At 47.0% G+C, this 21,179-nt stretch overlaps 1 protein-coding gene across 5 annotated transcripts in view; it reads left to right on the forward strand.

The window, feature by feature from the left end:
• The first annotated feature begins 1,981 nt into the window (after window positions 1-1,981).
• The window catches only part of ACSF3 (acyl-CoA synthetase family member 3), a 58,744-nt gene continuing 39,546 nt past the window's right edge, over window positions 1,982-21,179 (forward strand). For 4 of the 5 annotated variants that reach the window (XM_049864158.1, XM_049864160.1, XM_049864162.1 and 1 more), the window contains exons 1-4: window positions 1,982-2,145; window positions 16,979-17,698; window positions 18,561-18,716; window positions 20,855-21,009. In XM_049864158.1, the coding sequence (XP_049720115.1) occupies window positions 17,018-17,698; window positions 18,561-18,716; window positions 20,855-21,009 (992 nt within the window). In that variant the 5' untranslated portion in view covers window positions 1,982-2,145; window positions 16,979-17,017. The remainder of the gene's footprint in view (window positions 2,146-16,978; window positions 17,699-18,560; window positions 18,717-20,854; window positions 21,010-21,179) is intronic. The other variant, XM_049864159.1, reaches the window with a different exon arrangement.

Below are 21,179 nucleotides of genomic sequence, written 5' to 3' on the forward strand. Positions count from 1 at the left end.
AATTAATAAATTAACTAAAATAAAAGGAATAAATAAAATTAATATAATAAATTAAAATTAAAAACAATAAAAATAAATAAAATTATAAAATAAACTAAAATATTCCTTCTTCAGGCACACTAGTCTCCTTTCAAGCGTCTAGCAGCCAGGAGTGGGCAAATGGCGTCACTCAGAGCCTTTCCCCGTTGTAGAAAGACAGATGGACAAAGCTGCCCAGGCACATCCTGGTCTTTAGTAACAGCCAACTGTCACAGAATAGTGTAAAAGGTTGAATTTTACCTGAGTCCCCTGACGTTGGGAAAAAAGCTAAGATTAAGAAATCCTCCCATCCTTTTTGTTCTGGAAAATGGCTGACTGCAAAGAACCACCGTTTCCAGTACGACCTAAATAAGACTCAAGATACCCACCTTGTTTACCTGGCCCAGACACAAACCAAAAACCAAACCCATTGCCATTGAGTCAATTTAGAGTAGAACTGCCCCACAGGGTTTCCAGGGGCGAAATCTTTAAGGAGCCAACTGCCGCGTCTCTATCGTGAGGAGTGGGTTTAAACTGCCAACCTTTCAATTAGCAGTCGATGGCTCTAACCACCACCACCTGTTAAAAAAACCTGTTGCCGTCGAGTCAATTCCAACTCATAGTGACCCTATAGGACAGAGTAAAACTGCCCTATAGGGTTTCTAAGGAGTGGTTGGTGAATTCGAACTGTCGACCTTTTGGCTAGCAGCCGAGGTCTTAATCACTGTGCCACCGGGGTTCCTCTGCATCACCAGGTCTCCTTATTTAATGACAACAAACCAAAACCCATTGCCTTGGAGAGGATTCCGACTCATAGTGACCATATAGGACAGAGCAGAACTGCCGCATGGGGTTTCCAAAGCTGTAAATCTTTACTGAAGCAGACTGAGTGGGACAGCTGGTGGGTTCAAATCAGTGACCTTTCGGTTAGCAGCTGAGCGCTAAACACCAACAGGCCAGGCCTCAGACCCTCCAAATTCCCGTTCTTTGCCTCATAAATAATCTGCTGAACTGCTTGTGCCTACTGACCAATTAGACCAAAATGCCTCTTAACCAAACTGATGGAACGTCTTTCCCTCCCCGTGTGCCCACTCTCAGCCTGAGCCAGCACAGAGCCCCTCCTTCAGGGCCCCTCCTAGGAACAGGCTGGCCTCAGGGTAGAACCTTCTCTGATCGACTATCCGATGGTGCTAGCACTCATCCCGCTTTCCCACACCCCTTCTTTCTGTCTGGGTGGTGCAAACGGTTTTCGCTTGACTTTTTACTAACCCATAGCCTGGCCCTTCAAACTCATCCAGCAGCACCGTGGAAGAAGGGCTTGGCGATGTGCTTCGGTAAAGATCACAGCCATGAAAACCCTATGGAGCAGTTCTACTCTGCAACCCTTGGGGTTGCCATGAGTCGGAATCGGAATGGACATGAAGGAAACCCTGGTGGCCTAGTGGCTAAGTGCTACCAAAAGGTCAGCCGTTCAAATCCACCAGGTGCTCCTTGGAAACTCTATGGGGCAGCTCTACTCTGTCCTATAGGATCGCTATGAGTCGAAATCGACTCGACTGCGACGGGTTGGTTGGTTCCTATAAAAGAAGCAGCCTTTTCTCAGAACCCTCCAGACGCTTGCGGATTTTATGATCAGAACCTTCTCCCTATTGTAATACCCTCCCCCGACCCCATATTCCTTTTCAATAAAGTCTCTCCCTACTAAGTCCGGGTTTGTTTTTTCACAAGTGTTTACTGTCTACAGATACTTTTCAGCCTCTTCGTGTCGGTCCCGCGCCCGGCCCGGGACAGTGCCGCGGCCCTGAGCGCTGCGGAAGAGAGGGGGAAAGGGACAGGAAGGCCGCGCGGTAGCCCCCAGGCCTCAGACACCCGGCGGGCGCCACTGTCCCAGCGTTCGAGAGCCCGCCCGGAACGCGCCATCCCGGCGCCGCGCCCGAGAGGGGACACAGTTCTGCGCCGGACGCGCCACCCTGGGGCCGCACTTCCGCGCCGGACCCGGGTGCGCGCGCCGGTTCCGGTCCGATCTCGGCCTGGGCAGGCCGCGGAGCCCCGCGGAGAAGCGTGCGGTGGACCGCGGCGCGGAGGGGGTGCAAGAGGAGGAGGTGGGCCTCGCGCAGCCCGGCCGAGGTAGAGCTGCGCCGCCCTCAGCCTTTCTCCCCGGGCCGGCGTCCCAGCCCTGGGCGGTCCCCCGAGCCGCGCCGGCCTTGAGTGGACAAGTGCACACCGACCAAAGTAGACCCCGGGCCGCCTCCCCAGCCGGCCCGCCTCCCCAGCCCGCGAGACCCGTGTGCGCGCGCCCCGCGCCCTCCCCGGCCCAGCCGTCAGCACCGCCCCGGTACTCCCGCCTGCCGTGCGGTCGGTGCGGGGAAGGCGCGCCCCGGCCCGAGGACACAGTGACCGCCAGGGTCGGGGCCGGACGAGGGCGCAGCATTGTGGAGGCGCTGCCTCCGGCCTCGCATTCCCCTCTCTGCCCGCAGGGGACTCACTGCGGGCCCCTCGTCCGCACCGACTACCCTCACTGACTCCTCCGTCCCGTCGCCCTTCCCTGCTCTCAGGTCTCCAGGCTCTGTGCGGGAAGCAGGCAGAACACAGTCTGATCAAGCAAACTGCGTTTGAATCAGCCCTGCCGCTTACCTGCATGCGGCCCCGGGCGGGTTGTTCACCTTCACGGGGCTCAGTGGAGAGGGCAGCACCGCCTCGCAGGGACGTTGGGGGGGAAGTGTGTCAATGCATGGAAGGCGGGCAGCGTAGACTGACCCACGGCAGTTGTTCAGAAGATGACACTGAGGCCGTTGAAGTTAGTGAGGTCCTCTGTCAATCATCCTTAGAGGTCATTTTTTCCTCTTGTGTCTAAAATTTATTTCCATTTCTTGTTGCTGTTGCCGTGCAGTAGGCTCCAACTCCAGGCAACCTTATGTGTAACAGAGTGAAAAGTTGCCTGGTCCTGCACCATCCTCACAATCATTGATATATTTGAGCCCATTGTTGCAGCCACTGCGTCAGTCCATTTCATTGAGGGTTTCCCTGGTTTTACTGACCCTCTACCAACCATGAGGTCCTTTTCTAGCAATTGATCTTTCCTGATGATGTGTTCAAAGTAAGTAAGACCAGTGCCCCACAGAAATCAACCTGACCCCTCCCCATTTTGTTCAATGTCTACTCTGCACAGCCTGTACTGATCTGAAGCCAGTCTAGCTCCTTCAGGGAGGTAGATCTTTAAACAAACAATCTCAATATTTAAGTGTAGCAGAGAGACCTGGAAGGAGGGAAGACTTCAAAGAGGAGGTGATATCTGAGCTGGGCTTTGAGCGATGATTAGGAATTTCCTACAAACAGACGGGAGAGTTCAGAGGTGGGAGCAGGAATTGCAAGTTTGGGGAGTCTAGGGAGTGCAACGGCTGCTAACCAAACGGTCTGCAGTTCAAATCCGCCAGGTACTCCTTGGAAACTCTGTGGGGCAGTTCTACTCTGTCCTATAGGGTCGCTATGAGTTGGAATCGACTCGAAGGCACTGGGTTTTGGGGTTAGGGAGAGGAAAGAGATGTGCGTGGTGGGAGCCAAGGCCATGGCCAGGGCTTTACCGGTAGCTGGAAGGGTTTTGAGTGAGAGTAACCCGATCGCTGGGTGAAACATCGTATCTCCACGAGTCCTCACTGTGCCTGTTGTAAGATGAGGGTTTCTTTTCCTTTTTTTTCACCCCCCCACCAACCTACCCCTCAAGGCAAACTGAATTGGTGGATTGATTCAGCTGTGGCCTGAGATAGCTGTAAGCTCCAGTCTTCCAGATGGCAGTTAAAAAACAATGGTATTTTGCATGTCACATGGATATGGGTTTCAAATCTATGCTTTGCCTTTTTTTTTTTTTTGAATGCAGTCCTCATGAGTGTAATGTGAATGTCTGTCACTTAAAGATCATTTTTGAAACAAGCCCCCAAACCACAGGCATCATATTGAAATGGCTGCCTTCCACTGCAGGAACAGGACCATCCACATCCCGCCTCTCACTCTCATCAAACATGCTGAGATCCACTTAAATGGGAGACTGGGAGGGAGGTTGGGGGGGGGGGTTGGGTGTGGTGTGAATAGATCAGGTGCCTTTTTGGTAATTTAGAAATCAGTCACCTTCATTTGAATGCAAGTATCGTTCTTATGGAGTAAACTTGCCGTGTGGTCGTGGTGAGCTCCCATTGGACAAGCCACTGTGGGAGGATGGTGTGGCTACTCCGTGTCAGTCCATGTTCATTCTCACGTTCCTCTGTGAGGCAGGAGTGGAGGCTTGGACAGAGGTGAAGAGAACTAGTAAGAGAGGAGTGGGTATTCAAATAGAGGTTTGCGTGGACTCTGGAACGCGTGCTTTTGACTAGAGCCCTGGTTAAGGCATAAAAAGTGTGATCTGCCAGTGTTTGCCCTTCAGGTTGTTTTTACAACTATGGCTGTACTTTGCTCCCATGGCAATACTACAAAGAGCCTTTCCTGTCAGTCTCTGCTCCGTGCAGTCAGGCCAAGCGGCTCCTTGACGCCCACTCCATGTGTGCCTCACCTTCCTCAGACCCCTTTCTGACCATTGGGGTTACTATGACGTTGGTATGAGCATCCTGTATGTACACTTTGGTGTACATCTCTGTAGGATACACCTTAGGACACCTTAAACATACAACCATGGAAACAAAGGGGTTGCATTTCCTGTTTTCAGGGTTTTCACTGCATATTCCAGTTTTGACGTAGCTGTGGAGTGACCTTTCCAGATTGCGCACTTGATGCCCTAGCTTCATGAGGATGAGAGGCGACTGTCCCGTGTCTGGGATAGCTCTTCAGTTGCTTTGTGTGCAGTAAAGTTTAATTCACGTGTGATGTCATCTCTGGGCGGTTCCTCACCATGCAATGGACCTTCACGAATGCCATTCACTTGTAGTATGGCAGAGAGTGTCTGAGTGTGGGACTGGCTGGGTCACCAAGGGCCTCCACTCCTTTTTTTTTTTTTTTTTTACTGTTCTTTAGATGAAGGTTTACAGAGCAAAATAGTTTCTTATTAAACAATTAATACACATATTGTTTTGTGACGTTGGTTGCCAACCCCATGATGTGTCAACACTCTCCCCTTTTTGACCTTGGGTTCCCCATTACCAGCTTTCCTGTCCTCTCCTGCCTTCTTGGCATTGCCCATGAGCTGGTGTGCCCATTTAGTCTCGTTTTGTTTTGTGGGCTGGTCTAACCTTTGGGTGAAGGGTAAACCTCAAGAGTGACTTCAGTACTGAGTTAAAAGCGTGTCCAGGGGCCATACTCTCAGGGTTTCTCCCATCTGTCAGACCAGTAAATCTGGTCTTTTTTTTAGAGTTAGAATTTTGTTCTACACTTTTCTCCAGCTCTGCCCAGGACCCTCTATTGTGATCCCCATCAGAGCAGTCGGTGGTAGTAGCCCGGCACCATCTAGTTGTGCTGGACTCAGTCTGGTGGAGGCTGTGGTAGTTGTGGTCCATTAGTCCTTTGAACTAATCCTTCCCTTGTGTCTTTGGTTTTCTTCATTCTCCCTTGCTCCAGATGGGATGAGACTGATGAAGTATCTTAGATGGCTGCTCGCAAGCTTTTAAGGCCCCAGATGCTACTCACCAAAGTAGGATGTAGAACATTTTCTTTATAAACTATGTTATGCCAGTTGAGCTAGATGTCCTTCCGAGACCATGGTCCCCAGCCCTTAGCCTAGTTATTCGGTCCCTCAGGGAGTTTGAATGTGTCTATGAAGCTTCCCTGACCTTGCCTTGGTCAAGTTGTGCTGACTTTCCCAATACTGTGTACTGTTTTACCCTTCACCAAAGTTACCACTTACCTATTTAGTTAGTGTTTTTCCCTCCCCACTCCGACCCTCCCTAGTAACCTTCAAAGATTGTTTCTTTCTGTGTGTAAACTATTTCATGAGTTTTTGTAATAGCGGTCTCATACAGTATTCGTCCTTTTGTGATTGACTTATTTCACTCAGCATAGTATCTTCCAGATTCATCCCTGTTGTGAGATGTTTTGCAGATCTATCATTGGTCTTTACTGTTGCATAGTATTCCATTGTGTGTGTGTGTACCATAGTTTATCTGTTCATCTGTTGATGGGCACTTAAGTTGTTTCCATCTTTTTGCTATTGTGAACAATGCTGCAGTGAACGTGGGTGTGCATATGTCTGTTTGTGTGATGGCTGTTATTTCTCTAGGATATGTTCCCTGGAGTGGGACGCTGGATCATATGGTATTTCTATTTCTAGCTTTTTAAGGAAGTGCCATATCATTTTCCAAAATGGTTTTACCATTTTACATTCCCACCTGCAATGCATAAGAGTTCCAAGTTCCGCAGCCTCTTCCACATTTGTCATTTTCTGTTTTTTTGATACGTGCCAGTAATATTGGGTGAGGTTGTATCACGTTGTAGTTTTGATTTGCATATGTTTAATGGCTAGTGATGGCAAACATTTCTCATGTGCATGTTGGCCACCTGAAATGTCTTCTTTGGTGAAACATCTGTTCATATCCTTTGCCCATTTTTTAGTTGGATTATTGTCTTTTTGTTGTAGAGGTGTTGGATTTTCCTATAGATTTTAGAGATTAAACCTTTGTCAGATTTGTCTAGCCCAGATTTTTTTCCTAGTCTGTGGGCTCTCTTTTTACTCTTTTGGTGAAGGCTTTTGATGAGCGTGTTTAACTTTAGAAGATACCAGTTATCTAGCTTATCTTCTGGTGTTTGTGTATTGTTAGTTATGGGTTGCATCCTATTTATGCTGTGTATTAGGGCCTCTAGCATTGACTGTAATTTTTCTTCTATTATATTTATAGTTTTTGGTTTTATATTTAGGTCTTTGATCCATTTTGAATTAGTTTTTGTGTATGGTGTGAGGTATGGGCCCTGTTTCATCTTTTTACAGATGAGCATCCAGTTTTGCCAGAACCATTTGTTAAAAAGACTGTCTTTTCCCCATTCAATGGACTTTGGGCCTTCATTGAAGAGCAGGTGACCGTAGGTGGATGGATTTACATCTGGGTTCTCCATTCTGTTCCATTGGTCAACGTGTCTGTCCTTGTACCAGTACCGGGCTGTTTTGATTACCATAGCTGTATAGTGGGTTCTGAGGTCAGGTAGTGTGAGTCCTCCTACTTTGTTCTTTTTCATCAATAGTGCTTTACTTATCCGGGCCCTCTGTCCTTTCCATATAAAGTTAATGATTAGTTTTTCTATCTCGTTAAAGAGCGCTGTTGGTATTTGAGACGGAATTGCTTTGTATTTGTAGATTGCTTTGGGTAGCATTGACATTTTCACAGTGTTGAGTCTACCCATTCAAGAGCATGGTATGTTTTTCCATTTATGTTGATCTCATTTGGTTTCTTGCAGTTGTGTTTTGTAGTTTTCTTGATATAGGCCTTTTACGTCCCTGGTTAGATTTATTCTTAAGTATTTTATTCTTTTAGGGGCTATTATAAACGGCATTGCTTTCCTGATTTCTTTTTCATAGCTCTTTATTGGTGTATAGGTATCCAACTGATTTTTCTATGTTTATCTTGTATCCTGCTACTCTTCTGGATCTTTCTGTTATTTCCAGTAGTTTTCTTGTGGAGTCCTCTGGTTTCTCTATGTATAGTATCATATCATCTGCAAATAGGGATAGTTTTACTCCTTCCTTACAAATTTGGATGCCCTTTATTTCTTTTTCTTTCCTTATTGCACTAGCTAGGACTTCAAGCACAGTGCTAAATGGTGATAAAGGGCATCCTTGTCTTCTTCCTGTTCTCAGGGGGAATGTTTTCAGCCTCTTTCCATTAAGAATGATGTTGGCTATTGCCCTTTATCATGTTGACGAATTTTCCTTCTATTTCTATTTTATTGAGTTTTTGTAATGAATGGGTGTTGGACTTTATCAAATCCCTTTTCTGTGTCGATTGAGATGATCATGTGATTCTTTTTTTGTTTGTTTGTTTTATGTGGTGGATTACACTGGTTGATTTTCTAATGTTGAACCATCCTTGCATACCTGGTATGAATCCCACTTGGTTGTCATCTATTATTTTTTTGATATGATGCTGAATTCTATTGGGTAGAGTTTTGTTGAGAATTTTCGCATGTATATTCATAAGAGATATTAGTCTGTAATTTTCTTTTTTTGTGGTGTCTGCCTGGTTTTGGTGTCAGGGTTATGCTGGCTTCATAGAATGAATTTGGAATTACCCCTACCTTTTCAATGTTCCGAAATAGTTTGAGTAGTACTGGTGCAAGGTCTTTTTTGAATGTTTGAAAGAATTCTCCAATGAAGGCATCTGGGCAAGGGGTTTTTTTTGTTGGGAGTTTTTTAAAAATTACCTTCTCAACCTCTTCTCTCATTATAGGTCTGTTTAGATTTTCAACCTCAGTTTGTGTTAGTTTAGGTACATAGTGTGTTTCTAGAAATTTGTCCATTTCCTGTAGGTTTTCAAATTTGTTGGAGTACAGTTTTTCATAGTACTCTGTTATGATCCTTTTTATTTCAGTTGTGTCATTCTACTGTCCCCCATTTCATTTCTTATGTGGGTTATTTGCATCCTCTCCTGTTTTGCTTTTGTCAGTTTGGCGAACAGTTTGTTGATTTTTTCAGAGAAACAACTTTTGGCCTTGTTGATTCTTTCTGTTGTTTTTTCTGTTCTCTATGTCATTTATTCCTGCTCTGATCTTTATTATTTCCTTTCTTCTGGTGGCTGTCGGCTTCTTTTGTTGTTCTTCTTCTATTTGAGTTATATAGCTAATGTTTTGATTTTGTCCCTTTCTTCTTTTTTGATGTGTGCATCTATTTCTATAAATTGACTTCTTAGCACTACCTTTGCTGTGTCCCAAAAGTTTTGATATGATGTATTTCATTCTCATTTGATCCTATGAATTATTTGATTCTACCTTTGATTTCTTCTATTACCCAGTGGTTTTTAAGCAAAGTGTTACTTGGTTTCCATGTATTTGATATTTTTCCCTTGTTTTCCTGTAACTAATTTCTACTTTCATGGTGCATGTTATCAGAGAAGATGCTTTGTATTATCTCAGTGTTTTGGGTTTAATTGAGAGTTTCTTTGTGGCCCAAAATGTGGTCTATTCTGGAGAATGTTTCATGTGCATTAGAAAAGAATGTGTACTTTGCTGCTTTTGGGTAGAGTGTTCTACATATGTCTATGAGATCAAGTTGGTTGGCCTTTAGATCTTCTGTATCTTTGTTGAGTTTCTTTCTAGATGTTTTGTCATTTACCAAGAGTGGTATGTTGAATTCTCCTACGATTATTGTGGAGCAGTCAATTTCTCTTTTCAGTGCTGTTAGAGTTTGTTTTATGTATTTTGGAGCCCTGTCATTGTGTACATAGATATTTATCATAGTTATGTGTTTGTGGTGGATTGTTCCTTTAATCATTATATAACGTCATTCCTTGTCTTTTATGGTGGATTTTGTTTTAAAGTCTATTTTATTATTGCCACTCCTGCTCTTTTTTGGTTGCTCTTTGCTTGATATATTTTTTTCCATCCTTTGATTTTTAATATATTTATGTCTTCCTTTCTAAGGTTGCCTCTTACAGACAGCATGTTAATGGGTCCTGTTTTTTTTATCCATTCTGTCACTGTCTATCTCTTTATGGGTGCATTTAAGCTATTTACATACAGTGTAATTATTGATGGATGTGTTTACTGCTGTCATTTTGTAGTGCTTTTTTTTGTGGTGCTGACGTTTTCTTTGTTCTTCTTGCTCATCTGTGCTGAATTTCTTTTGTTTATGTTTTTTTTTTCTGTTTCTTTCATTTTTATAGATTTTGTGTTTACCGAGACTTTGTTTTTCTTCTTTTTTTGAAATAATTTTTATTGTGCTTTAAGTGAAAGTTTACAAATCAAGTCAGTCTCTCACACAAAAACCCATATACACCTTGCTACACACTCCCAGTTACTCTCCCCCTAATGAGACAGCTGCTCTCTCCCTCCACTCTCTCTTTTCGTGTCCATTTCGCCAGCTTCTAACCCCCTCCACCCTCTCATCTCCCCTCCAGGCAGGCGATGCCAACATAGTCTCAAGTGTCCACCTGATCCAAGAAACTCACTCCTCACCAGCATCCCTCTCCAACCCATTGTCTAGTCCAATCCATGTCTGAAGAGTTGGCTTCAGGAATGGTTCCTGTCCTGGGCCAACAGAAGGTCTGGGGGCCATGACCACCGGGGTCCTTCTAGTCTCAGTCAGACCATTAAGTCTGGTCTTATGAGAATTTGGGGTCTGCATCCCACTGCTCTTCTGCTCCCTTTCTTCTTTATTTTGATGACTAGGTTTGTGAAATTTCTTTGTGGCTACCTTGAGTTTTATCCCTATCTTCCTAAGTTTAGACCAATATTTTATTACTTGATACGGCCTTGACTTCCTCTCCATTTGAAAGTTCTATACCTACACTGTTTATTTCCTCTTTTATTTTTCTGACATTGTTGTCATTTACAGATTGACCTCTCGGGTTCCCTGTCGTAAATCTTTAGTTTTGTTTTATCCTTGAGAGGTCATCACCTAAGTCGATATCTGGCTGATGCAGTCTTGTGTTGTAAATTCAGGTTGTTGTCTGATGTTGATTCTCTAGCAAAGGGCTCCCTTTAATAATTTTTGTATGTTTGGTTTGGTTTTTACATGCTCCCTTAATTTCTGTTTATCTGGAAGTGTTCTAATTTTGCCATCATATTTGAGCAAGAGTTTTTGCAGGATATATTATTCTTTATTGACAGTTTCTTCTTTTTTTTTTTCCTTTCAAGGTTTTGTATATGTCATCCTATTGCCTTCTTGCCTGCATGATTTCTGCCAACTAATCAGAGCTTAGTCTTATTGTTTTCCCTTTGTAAGTGACTTTTCACTTTTCTCAAGCTTCTCTCAGGATTCTTTGTCTTTGATTTTAGCGAGAGTGATTATGATACGTCTTCATGATTTTCTTTTGGGGTCTATATGGGGTTCATTGAGCTTCTTGGATGGTTGACTTTTTATCTTTCATGATATGAGAGAAGTTTTCTGTCAACAAATCTTCAGTGATCCTCTCTGTGTTTTCTGTTTTCTCCACCCCCCCCACCCCCATTCTGGAACTCCAATCACATGCAGACTTTTGCTTTTGATTGTATCCCGTGTCAATCTCAAGATTTCTTCATTTTTCTTCATTCTTTTCTCTGTTCCTCAAAGTGGTATTCAAGGATTTGTCTTCAATTTCACTGATCCTGTCTTCCGGTGTTTCACATTTACACTCTAAAACCTTCATGGCACTGTCCATTTCTGAAATCTTGTTGCTTATCTTTTCAATTTCTAATTACTATTTTCGTATAATTTCTACTTGTTTTGTTTATTTTGACATTTTGTTCCTGTATTATTTTCCTGAATTCTTCCATTGCTTTGTCTGTGTTTTCTCTGATTTCATCGTATTTTCCATGATTTTGCCTATTTTTTCCTTATTTTTGTCTGCATTTTCCTTTATCTGTTGGGAAACCCTGAATATTAAAGTTTTGTATTTCCTTTCAGGTAGTTCCAGCGCCTTTCTTTTACTGAAAGGTCATCTGGCGTTTTATTTTTGTTGCTTTCTAGAGACATCCTGTGCTGTTTTGTTTTTTAATGTTTTGATGTTGTCTGCTGTCTCTAGGACATTCAGGAATTCTTTTCTTCATTTATTGATTGTAGGTTTGTTTGTTTCATCCTGCTTTTTTGTTTTATTTGGCTATGCCTGGGCAGACGGGCTGGGCATGTTTAGTTGCTTGCTTGCCTATGGACATGATACTTCTTGCCACCATGCCCGTGTGGGTAGGGCTGGTCACTCAGCTGTGGTGCAGCAGGGTGGGTCCAGTCAGGTAGAGGGTGGGGATGGGTAGTTTGTGGCACTAACTGGGGCCAGTGGGGCAGGGCTGGGGAGTAGTACAGGGTGGGGTCCGGGGGACCACGTCGATGTTACTCAGGGGCACAGTGCTCGGCACACAGTGCAACTAGGCAGGAGGGAAGGGAGAGGATGTGATGTGTGGAGCTAAGGGTGAGTGAAAGAAGAGAAAGGAGAGAAACAAGAATAAAAAAAGCTAAAAAAGAAAAAATGTAAATAAAATGGCAGCATGGTAGAATTTGGTAGGTGGAGGCAAGGCAGACCGGGTGAGGCAATATGCCAGTGACTCTCTAGCCAAGTGGTGCAGCTTGGTCTGTCAAGAAGGGACGTGGGTGGAGCACAGGGCTAGGTGGATGGGAGAAAGGGGGGGAAGAGAGAGAAGAACCGAATAAATAAAAAAATAAATAAAAACAACAAAAATGAATATGGTCGGGGGGGGGAGATGGCTGTTGGTGGCAGGGCAGAATTGGGGTGGCAGCGAGCTGATGCCTCTCTCACTGGGCGGCACAGCACAACCTGTCAGGAAGGGGCAGAGGCAGCATAGGGCCTAGGTGGGAGGGAAAAGGAAAAGGGAGGAGGAAGATTAAAAAAATATATATATATATGGTGCTGAGGGAGCCGACCTGTGGGGGCAGTATAGACTTGGGGAGGCCATATGCCAGAGGCTTCCAGCCAAGCGGCACAGCACAGCCCGCCCCGAAGAGGGAGGGCACATGAGGCTATGTAGGTAGGAGAAAGGAAAGGAAGGAAAGAAGAGGAGAGAAGAAACAACAACAATAAATAAATAAAGTGGTGTTGAGGGAGCCGGTTGATGGTGGCGCAGATCCAGGGAGGCAGGGGCACAAGAAGGGGCAATGTGGTGCGGGAGAAAGGAAAGGAAGGAAAAGAGAGAGAAGAAACAGAAAAAAAAAGAACAAAGCAAGCAAATAAAAATATATGGCATCGTGAACAGGAGAAAGGAAAGGAAGAAAGGGATAGAGAGAGAAGGGAAACAAAGAGAAAAAAAACAACAATGAAGAAAAAAATATAGTGCCCACAAAGCTGGCCGTTGGGTGTAGCCCGGACCCTGGGAGGCCGTGCACCAGTGACTTTCTAGCCAAATGGTGCAACACTGCCCATTGAGAAGGGGCAGCTCACAGGGCTAGGAAGACTGGAGAAAGGAAAGGAAAAAAAGGAGAGAGAGAGAAGCAACAAAAAAGCCAAAAACACAATAACAAACAAAAAAACCACAACAAACAAAAAATGGCGCTGAAGGGGCTGGCCAGTGGGGACAGGGTGAACCCAGGTGGCAGTGAGCTGCTGTCTCTCCAGCTGAGTGACTGTGGCCTGCTGGAAAGTGGCAGAGGCTACATTCAGGGAAGAAGGGTGGGAGGTGGGAAAGCGTGTATCCCTGGTTACCAGGTACTCTGTCTCCTGTTGAAACCTCCGTGAAGTTGCCTTCCTGTACTCTCTGTGTATCTTGGTGGCTATTGTCCAAGATGGCGAATCTGTGCCCCATTAGCTGGTAGGGTACCTCCACTCCATAGCTCTGCTTGTTCTCTGTTTTCTGTCAGTTTCTAATTCCATTCAGTACTCGATTGAGTTTATTCCTTTATTTGATGCTTAGGATTCCAGGACTGATGTTTGTATCTGTTTTACTTAGTTTTTCAAGTCTTTGTTGCAGAGGAACGGCATGGTTCTTCTGTCTGTAGTGCCATGTTGGCTCCGTCTCTTTTGCTCCTCTTCTTGTGAATGTGGCCTTGGGCAGTCACGTTACTTCTCAGGTTGCATTGGGAGTTGTTGCTGTGACTGCCTGCTCACCTTCCCACCCCCAGCCCGTGGTGGATTTATGGTGTGTGATGATATGCTCACCGTTTGGTTAAGAGATGTGAGGGAGGTTCTGTATTAGAATATGCCCCATGTCCATGAGGGAGGTGGGGCTTGAGGAGCCAGGGGCTATGGGAGGCACCTCAGCCGTATACCACCCTCCACCGTCTGTAGCTCAGAAATGGAAGCCCCGGAAGGGAGGGCAGGTATGAGTAGCCTTGGCTTCCATTTTCCATGACAAGTCCCAATGCCAGCTCTCCCTGTTTCAAAGGCAGCCAGCCTCCTCTCTGAGATCCCTGAAGGCAGTGGGCTCCAGTTAGGGTTGTTGGAAAGGGGCACTGAGGGAAGGTGAATCAGCCACTTTGGTGGCTGCGGTTTGGGTTTTGCATCTCTCACCCACCCTGTGGCCTCATGGGGATGCAGGCAGCAGCCCCTTCCTGCCACGTGTGCTATGCTCCTTAGTACCTTGTAAACTGTCACCTCCAATCAACACCCTGGAACATCTCTGGTTCTCTCAGCAGCAAGGATCTGGCCTTGGGGCGAGAGCCCAGAAATACTGTGCGGGAGGGTTTCTACTTGCAGATTCTCTTGTTTTCATTTACCCCATGCCTGCAAAGCAAATTGTGAAGAATTTGTTAGAAGTGAGAAAAGGAATCATGATAAAGCTGCCCTGGTTGGCTTCTCACTGGTTTACTTTCTTCCTGAAACTGGCATACTGGTATCTCACGTGTTTATCACATTTCTTGTTTCCTCTGGTCGGACCCAGCTGCTTTCTTACAATTCTTTATAGTAGCAGAGACCAAGGGCATTGCAGACAGGGTGAGGACTCCTCTCTGAGCTCCTTACAGGGGGCGGGGCGCAGAGAAGCTGTGCCACACACTTTTGCTGGTAGACTGCTTCTCAGACCCAGAAATAGTGCAGCCTTCCAGTGGGGCCATGTGTATTTGAGAGCTGGCCATCTGGCAGAGCCTGGTGAGCAGTTAAGGAATATCCACGTATAAAAGAGATGGAGGATCTGGTGGGCCAGAGACGGGGGTCTCTGAGGGTCCATGTTCCTCTCACCTTGGCAGGGAGGCAGGAATGCTCCCTCTGCTGGCCGGGGCAGGAAGTGTTCCCCCTGGAGTCCAGTCCTGCCAGCCCAAACTCCAATACCCTCGAGGACTTCAAGTCAAACGTAATTCACTTCTGGCAATTTTTATTGTGTGGAGTTTGTTTGTTTTGTTAGGTAATTATGAAGTGTTGTGTATAATCTGTTTTTTAAATGGAGATTAGAGAACGAAACTGTTTAGTACATGTGACAAACAATAACACGTTAGTTTTCCCTTGCAGCAAGTTAATGAAAGAGGGAAAAGTGAGAATTTGTCAGAGAGCCCACATGTGCACTGTGGCTTGCGACATGGAGGGGTGTGAGACGGGTGAGAAAGTGAGAGAGGCAGGTGCCCGGCACAGGCAAGAGGCGGGGCCTATGGGACTACGGCTCCCCTGCCCTCTCCCCGACTTGGCACAGCTGAGACCCTTGCCAGGTGATTCCTGCAGAGTCCCTGGGCCTGTCAGAGCAGGGGATGGGATTTACAGCTTTTATGTTGTGAATCTGCCATGTGGGGTATGTAGGGACGGAGGGAGTGGGTGTTTTAGGCTCAGAGCTCCGGTACAGATGCCCTTGGCAGGCACTTTGGTGGCCTCTGCCTCTCGGAAGCTCCCTCTGTCCAGGAGCACAGAGGCCAGAGGGCTCTCCCCAGGGGAGCTGTTGTTGTTAGGTGCCGTCAAGTCAGTTCCGACTCATAGCAACCCCATGCACAACAGAACTAAACAGTGCCCGGTCCTGCACCATCCTTACAATCGTTGTTATGCTTGAGTTCATTGTTGCAGCCACTGTGTCAATCCACCTCGCTGAGGGTCTTCCTCTTTTCCACTGACCCTGTACTCTGCCAAGCATGATGTCCTTCTCCAGGGACTGATCCTTCCTGACAACATGTCCAAAGTATGTAAGACGCAGTCTCGCCATCCATGCCTCTAAGGAGCATTCTGGCTGCACTTCTTCCAAGACAGATTCGTTCATTCTTTTGGCAGTCCATGGTATATTCAATATTCTTCGCCAACACCATAATTCAAAGGCATCAACTCTTCTTCGGTCTTCCTTATTCATTGTCCACCTTTCACATGCATATGATGGGATTGAAAATACCATGGCTTGGGTCAGGCGCACCTTAGTCTTCAGGGTGACATCTTTGCTCTTCGACACTTTGAAGAGGTCCTTTGCAGCAGATTTACCCAATGTAACGCATCTTTTGATTTCTTGACTGCTGCTTCTATGGCTGTTGATTGTGGATCCAAGTAAAATGAAATCCTTGATAACTTCAATCTTTTCTCCGTTTATCATGATGTTGCTCATTGGTCCAGTTGTGAGGATTTTTGTTTTCTTTATGTTGAGGTGCAACCCATGCTGAAAGCTGTGGTCTTTGATTTTCATTAGTAAGTGCTTCAAGTCCTCTTCACTTTCAGCAAGCAAGGTTGTGTCATCTGCATAGTGCAGGTTGTTAATAAGTCTTCCTCCAAACCTGATGCCCCGTTCTTCTTCATATAGTCCAGCTTCTCATATTATTTGTTCAGCGTACAGATTAAATAGGTCTGGTGAAAGAATACAACCCTGATGCACACCTTTCCTGACTTTAAACCAATCAGTATCCCCTTGTTCTCTCTGAACAACTGCCTCTTGATCTATGTAAAGGTTCCTCATGAGCACAATTAAGTGTTCTGGAATTCCCATTCTTCGCAATGTTATCCAAACTGAAATGTTCTTGCTTCCAAAGGCCACAAAGCAGGGATGGGCAGTTCTGGCAGGGATGGACAGGTCAGGGGTTTTAGACTGGGGCCAATGGTTGTCATTCACCCCAACAGCCACATTAACGCTGGGAGTATCCGGTTATTACCGTGCCAGGAGGCGAGTTCACAGAGGCCACCTGACCCTTGAGTTGAGTTGAACTTCACTTATAAACAGCCCTTGGTCTGAAGCACTTTGGAAGTATTCTTGCCATTTCTTGTGGAGTACTTGAACCATGACCTGTGCCTGTAAGGGCCTTCTGTCTGGTGCCTGGGGCCTATCTTTGTATCTATTCTCCTCTTTTATAGGGCATATAGGATTAGGATCCACCCTATCCTGGTATGACCTCATGTTAACCTAACCGATAGCACCTTCCAAGACCCTATTCCTCAACAAGGTCGCACTCAGGGTTAGGACTTTCAGCATATCTTTTTTTAGGGCATACGACTCCGTTGGTGACATTCCCCTTTCTTTGTTTCAGCACCAGCCCCAAAAGTTGAGGAGGAGCACTGTCAGCGCAATGCACCCCCTCATGACGCTGCCACTTCGGCGCCTGGCATGGGGCTGGGTCTCTGGCTGGCCGGCTTCTCTGAGGCCCAGAGGACAAAGACTTCTGCACACTGCCTCGGCTGCCCGCCCTGACAGCAGTGCCCCGGTGTTCACCCGAGCCCTGGCCTTTGGGGACAGGACAGCCCTTGTGGACCAGCATGGCCACCACACGTACCGGGACCTGTACCAGCGGAGCCTGCGCCTGTCCCAGGAGATCTGCAGGCTCCGCGCATGTACCAGTGGCGACCTGGGCGAGGAGCGGGTCTCCTTCATGTGCTCCAATGATGCCTCCTACGTCGTGGCTCAGTGGGCCTCGTGGATGAGCGGCGGCATTGCAGTCCCACTGCACAGCAAGCACCCTGCGACCCAGCTGGAGTACTTCATCCAAGACTCCAGGAGCTCCGTGGTGGTGGCTGGCCCGGGGCACCTAGAGCTCCTGGGCCCCGTGGCCAGCAGGCTGGGGGTCCCCCTGTTGCCGCTTCTCCCCGATGTCTACACTGGGGCAGCAGATGGCCTGGTGGAAGGAGAGGCACCAGCACGCAACTGGAAGGAGCGGGGCTGGAAGGAGCGGGGCGCCATGATCGTTTACACAAGTGGCACCACAGGCCGGCCCAAGGGCGTCCTGAGCAGTCATGGCAATGTCAGCTCCATGGTGAGTCCATGCAGAGCCATGGGGCATGCTGTATCCCTGAGGCCAATCATGGCATCATCTATAAGGTGGACTTGGAGGGCGCTGTTCAGTGCTGTCCCCACCCCACTGAGCCTAATTGAATACTTGGAGTAGCTGTCCTTGGTCAGCGTGCTAACAGTTCCATGGCCAATACAGGCTGGCTACTGGAGCCAACTCCAGTCGCAGGACTAGGGGGTCATGCAGAGGGGCCCAGGTGCCTGTGGAGTGACCAGCCCAGAGCTGACCACCACAGGTGATTGTAAGGTATTCTCCAAAGTGACCAACCATGAAGTAGTATTCAGGGTATGTGACCAGGACCTATAATTGATATTTATTTGGGAAAACCCAGAAGCAGGAACCACTTTTACATACACTCATGTCATATGTGTTATTTTCATGTTAATCACCTGCTTTGTAAAACCCCCAGCCAGTTTATTTGTCTATAATCTATGTTCTGCTTACTTCGAAGAAGTGTTTGTATGTACAGTAAGAGACCCAGATGCTATAGAACCAATAAAATAAAAATAAAAGCTCAAGACCACAAAGAAGAAAGTGGGAAATAGACTGTTTAGAGCCTTAGCTGATGTGGCCACCACTAGTCAGTATCGAGCTTAGTGCTGGCTGCTGGCCTGATACCTTACCTTCTAGAAGAGGCCAGCGCTTTTATCTGAAGAGCTCATTTCTCACTTCTTGTCTCTAAGAGGAGAGTCCTGCATGTGTCCCCACACAGGGGCCCTGGAGTCATGCCTCCGCCACCCCTTCCTTCGAGCTTCCCATCTCTGACCAAGGCAGGGTTGTACACTGGTCCCTGGCGCCTCTCACTAGCACCTGTGTCATCCTGCAGGTGACAGGGTTGGTGGACAAGTGGGCATGGACACCGGACGATGTCATCCTGCATGTGCTCCCGCTGCACCATGTCCACGGCATGGTCAACAAGCTGCTGTGCCCGCTCTGGGTGGGTGCAACCTGCGTGATGCTGCCCAAGTTCAGTGCGGAGCAGGTGAGTGGGGCACTCTGGGCAGGGGAGGCCCGGGTGGGCACTCTCTGGTTGTGGACTTCGCAGTCTGTTTACATTCCCGTGGCCTCTGTCACAGACGACAGTTCAGTGCTTACACAACACACATTCACTTTTGAAAAATCCTAGAGGCTAAGGCCCTGAAGCCAAGGTGTAGGTGGGCTGGACCTTGGAAGGCTGGGCTGGAGGGGGAGTGGGGGGCTGTTCTTTACCTTTTCTAGCTTCTCCACATGCCACATCCTTGGCTCAGGGCTATCCTCCACTCACTGTTCTGTGGTCACATGGCTGCCTCTTCTGTGTCACATCCCCTCTGCCTGGCTCACGTGAGGGTCCTGTGGTTGGTTACACAGTGATCCAAAATACCCCTTCAGACCTTCCTCTTCCTCCTCCCCCTGCACAGTCCCTTTACCCTGTGAGGTCACATTCACAGGTCCTAGGATAAGGATATGGGTCTCTCTGGGCATCGTTCTGCCAACCGCACCAGCTGTCAGTGATTCACAGCAAGTGATGCAGCTGGAGGCACCTTACTTTATCTTTCTTTGCTCTTTCCCCCTTTTAGACATTTTATCCCTCCTGTAGCCCTTGTCTGTGAGGGTACCAAAATCAGAAAGCCAGCTGCCATCAACTCTGCCTCATAGCAACTCCGTGTGTGTCAGAGTTGAACTGTGCTCCAAAGGGCTGTCAAGGCTGTGACCTCTCAGAAGCAGATTGAGAGGCCTTCCAAAGCACGTATGGGTGGGTTTAAATTGCCAACCTTTTGATTAGTAGCCAAGCACGTTGACTGTGCCACCCAAGGACTTCTAATCAGACAATAGACATGACTTAATTTGCCTAGTGCCTGGCATATGTATTAAGTTCTTGATAAATGATAATTTTCCCTCCTCCTGTTTCACCACAGGAAACCCTGGTGGCATAGTGGTTAAGAGCTACGGCTGCTAACCAAAAGGTCCACAGTTCAAATCCACCAGGCGTTCCTTGGAAACCATATGGAGCAGTTCTACTCTGTCCTATAGGGTCGCTATGAGTCGGTATTGACTTGACAGCAGTGGGTTTGGTTTGGTTTTCTGGTTTCATCACTGGGGAAACTGAGGTTCAGAGAGGAAAGACTTCCCTGCGGACACAGACTTGTCTCCCAGCCTGAGATGGAGGGAACACTTCCCTCTGTACTCCACATCCCACCTTCTGCTGTGACCCCTGAGTGAAAGCCCGGTTGGCTAGCATCTCTCTAAGCAGCTCTGAGCCTGGAAGCCAAGGGTCCTGGTTTGCTGTGTTCCTTGCTCACCAGAATGCCGCCTCTCTGTTTTTACCAGCAGAACAAGAGTGAGGACTCCCAAGCCTCATCCTTTCTCTTTGCCACCTGGTGCCTCAACCCACATACCATGTCATGAGGTGCATCAAACACTGGCTTTATGGGTGGGCAGGCTTGAGTGCAAACCCTCGCCTCTTTGACCCTCGGTCTCATCCTCTGAGAAAGAGCAACTTCATAATACAGGGCTCAGGACCCCACAGTGCAATCTCTGGGGGAGGGCGCAGAATAAACACGATACAGCAGTTTTTCTTAAAGATTTAGGGGGTAAAACATGAGAAATTTAACTGATGAGAAATACAAAACATTTTTGTGTTAAAACAAGAAGCCGTTATTATGGGGTAAGGCAGAAAGTTCCTAGGAAGTTTCTGAATGAAATAGAAGCCTTCATCCATTCACACCTGTTGGTGCCTGTTAGCGCCAGGCCAGGTGCTGGCTGACAGGGACACAATGGCCTCCAAGACGGCCCCTCGAGCTACATGCCAGCTTCCTGGAAACATGTCAGCTCCTCTCTGCACAGCCGGAAATGTCTATGGAGTGCAGACCTGAGACCAGAACCTTCTTGCCCTGGGCTCTTTTCCCCATTGCTCTTTGTCCACACGGTCACCTCTGTGGCCCAGACAGGATTCAGCCCCATCGTAGGATGACTCCGTGGGAACAGAACAAGGGTTGTGCTTACGGAATCTCTAATGCTTAAAATAAGGACAGGCCTATGTCCCAAAGGGCGCCATAACTGGGACGGGGAAGTGCTCAGGGCTTGTCTGTATGTCTCTCTGTTTTGAAATTTATGTCTGTTTGCTTCCTTCATTCGTTCTAGGTTTGGGAAAAGTTCTTGAGTTCTGAAACTCCGCGGGTCAACCTGTTCATGGCAGTGCCCACAATCTACTCCAAGCTGATAGACTATTACGACAAGCGCTTCACCCAGCCTCACGTCCAGGACTATGTGCGTGCAGTCTGTAAGGAGAAAATCAGGTGAGACCCTGTTCCTGGGAAATCAGCTCTGCTGAGTGTCAGGAAGCAGTTTTCCATCCCCCTTGAAACATCTGCTTTTATGCATATGTGTTTGAGGTAGAGTTTGAAAGATGGTCATGAGTTGTGGCCACATCCTTCCTTCCCTGTCCTCGGACATATGTCAGCTGCAG

This window comes from Elephas maximus, chromosome 21 (assembly GCF_024166365.1).
Source record: "Elephas maximus indicus isolate mEleMax1 chromosome 21, mEleMax1 primary haplotype, whole genome shotgun sequence".
Classification (NCBI taxonomy): Eukaryota; Metazoa; Chordata; class Mammalia; order Proboscidea; family Elephantidae; genus Elephas; species Elephas maximus.